General features: G+C 45.2%; 1 protein-coding gene across 5 annotated transcripts in view; it reads left to right on the top strand.

The window, feature by feature from the left end:
• NUP214 (nucleoporin 214) overlaps positions 1 to 2,075 on the top strand; it is a 101,033-nt gene that overhangs the window by 62,395 nt on the left and 36,563 nt on the right. For all 5 annotated transcript variants that reach the window (XM_007115571.4, XM_007115570.4, XM_007115569.4 and 2 more), the window contains one exon: positions 768 to 858. In XM_007115571.4, coding sequence (XP_007115633.2) covers positions 768 to 858 — 91 coding nt within the window. The remainder of the gene's footprint in view (positions 1 to 767; positions 859 to 2,075) is intronic.

Raw genomic sequence — 2,075 nt, 5'->3', positions numbered from 1 at the left:
CGCGCAGGCTCAGCGGCCACGGCTCACGGGCCCAGCCGCTCCGCGGCACGCGGGATCCTCCCGGACCGGGGCACGAACCCGTGTTCCCCGCATCGGCGGGCGGACTGTCAACCACTGCGCCACCAGGGAAGCCCCCTCCCCTGCTCCTTTTAAAAGTAGAGCGATAGGGGAAAGATTGTAGGTAATACCCCAGACTATTAATAAGTAGTTACAGTATATTGAATGTGGGAAGGATGATGGATTGCACTTGTAACTCCCTATACTTCTCTGTATTACAGCCATCATATGTTACCTCTGTAATTTTAAAAAAAGAACTATTATTTAAATACAAAAAGTCTATGGAAAACACAGAAATGTGAAGAGAAAGCAAATAGCCATGAAGTCACTACTCAGAGATATTTAGTTAACCTATTTCTCTTTGGAATTTTGTTTTTCCTTTGGTATATATTACTTTTCGGTAATTGTAAAGCTACTTTTAAAGCCTTAAATTTGAACTGCACTCCAGTTATTTTGACCTCTTTCCTGGAAGGGGGCAAGTGTGGCATGTCCTGGTTTGGAATTGACAGTGACTGAGCCAGAGAGCAAGTTCAGAGACCCTGAGGCAGCAAGACTTAGGCAGCACTGCGGCCACCGACTTGTCACAGAAAGCGCGTGACCTGGGGCTGCGCTCTACACGGCACCACGCATTCGCTGCCGCAGAGAATTAAACTAAAATGGTGATTCTAACTGGTTTTTTGTCATGTTCTCGTTTTTTTCCATAATTTCAGGACCGGTGGCAACCAAGATCGAGACCGCTGTGACGTCTACCCCATCTGTCGTTGGGCAGTTGAGCAAGTCTTTCTCATTTTCTCCGTCAGGGTCAGTAGTGAACTCAATTTGGTGACATCACCAGCAGCCTTACAGATAGCTGTCCCAAATCCTACAGTCAGTAGGTATACTTATATGAAGCCAGAGTTCTTATCACTGCAGTGATGCGTTCGGTAAGAGTGACGGTAGCTTAGTGTCCTAATGCAAATCTGTTTCCCCTTTTTGATTCAAGTTTATACATGTGTTATTACATACTTGCTTATTGGTTTTGTTCTTTAGGATACGCTTCATTTTCTTTGGATAGTGAGTCTGTGGTTGATCAAGTTTATCACACTGAGGTGTTTTCATTCTGACACCGTCTGGGGGCTGGGTGAGAAGTTTGGATTGGCTTTGCTGCCCTGAGAGGTCACGTTATCTGCGAATTCTGAGAGATCAAAGACAGTGGCCGTTTGAAAATTTGGGTTTTATATAGATGTGGGGAAATACATTCCTGTTTCATTTTTTAAAAAGTAATGATGGCTATACTTGTCAAGTTGAGTCATCTTTAAAAACAAAAGGGTCTTCTAACCCTCATTCCCAAGGGAGCTTTTATTAACCTTGGAAGGAGAGTGCCTTTTCTCTGTGCTGCAAGCACTCATCTTGAAACCTGTGAGAGTCGCCAAAGCGTCCTTCCCCTTCAGGGGTGGACTGAGATGAAAACCCATCCAGAGATTGTTTTTACTGTGAAGAGTTGCACGTTCGTTCAGTTCCATTAGAAAAGCCTCTTCAGCTCTTGCAGTTTATGCTTTTGTAACTGGAATCATATCGACCACAATCTCTTTTTCCTCACGTGAATTTTGTTTCTTGAGCATCCTTCAACCTAACCCCTTAAGAGAAAGGAGGTGGTCAGAATAGTATTTGAGGGGAGGAAATTATATATATTTTACTGTCAATCGTTATGTTTTCTACTTCCCAAAGGTAGTTTGGAGCACACTTTAAAGAGTAGGTCAGTGCCAGGAGTCACTGCATCTTTTTTTTTTCTTAATAAATTTATTTATTTTATTTATTTAATTTTGGCTGCGTTGGGTCTTCATTGCTGCGCGCGGGCTTTCTCTAGTTGCGGCGAGCGGGGGCTCCTCTTCGTTGCGGTGCGCGGGCTTCTCGCTGCGGTGGCTTCTCTTGTTGCGGAGCACGGCTCTAGGCGCGCGGTCTTCAGTAGTTGTGGCTCACGGGCTCAGTAGTTGTGGCGCATGGGCTTAGTTGCTCCGCGGCATGTGGGATCTTCCCGG

This window comes from Physeter macrocephalus, chromosome 13 (genome assembly GCF_002837175.3).
Source record: "Physeter macrocephalus isolate SW-GA chromosome 13, ASM283717v5, whole genome shotgun sequence".
Taxonomy (NCBI): domain Eukaryota; kingdom Metazoa; phylum Chordata; class Mammalia; order Artiodactyla; family Physeteridae; genus Physeter; species Physeter macrocephalus.
Note: the sequence above shows the minus strand (reverse complement) of the source record. Positions and strands in the feature narration are given on the sequence as shown.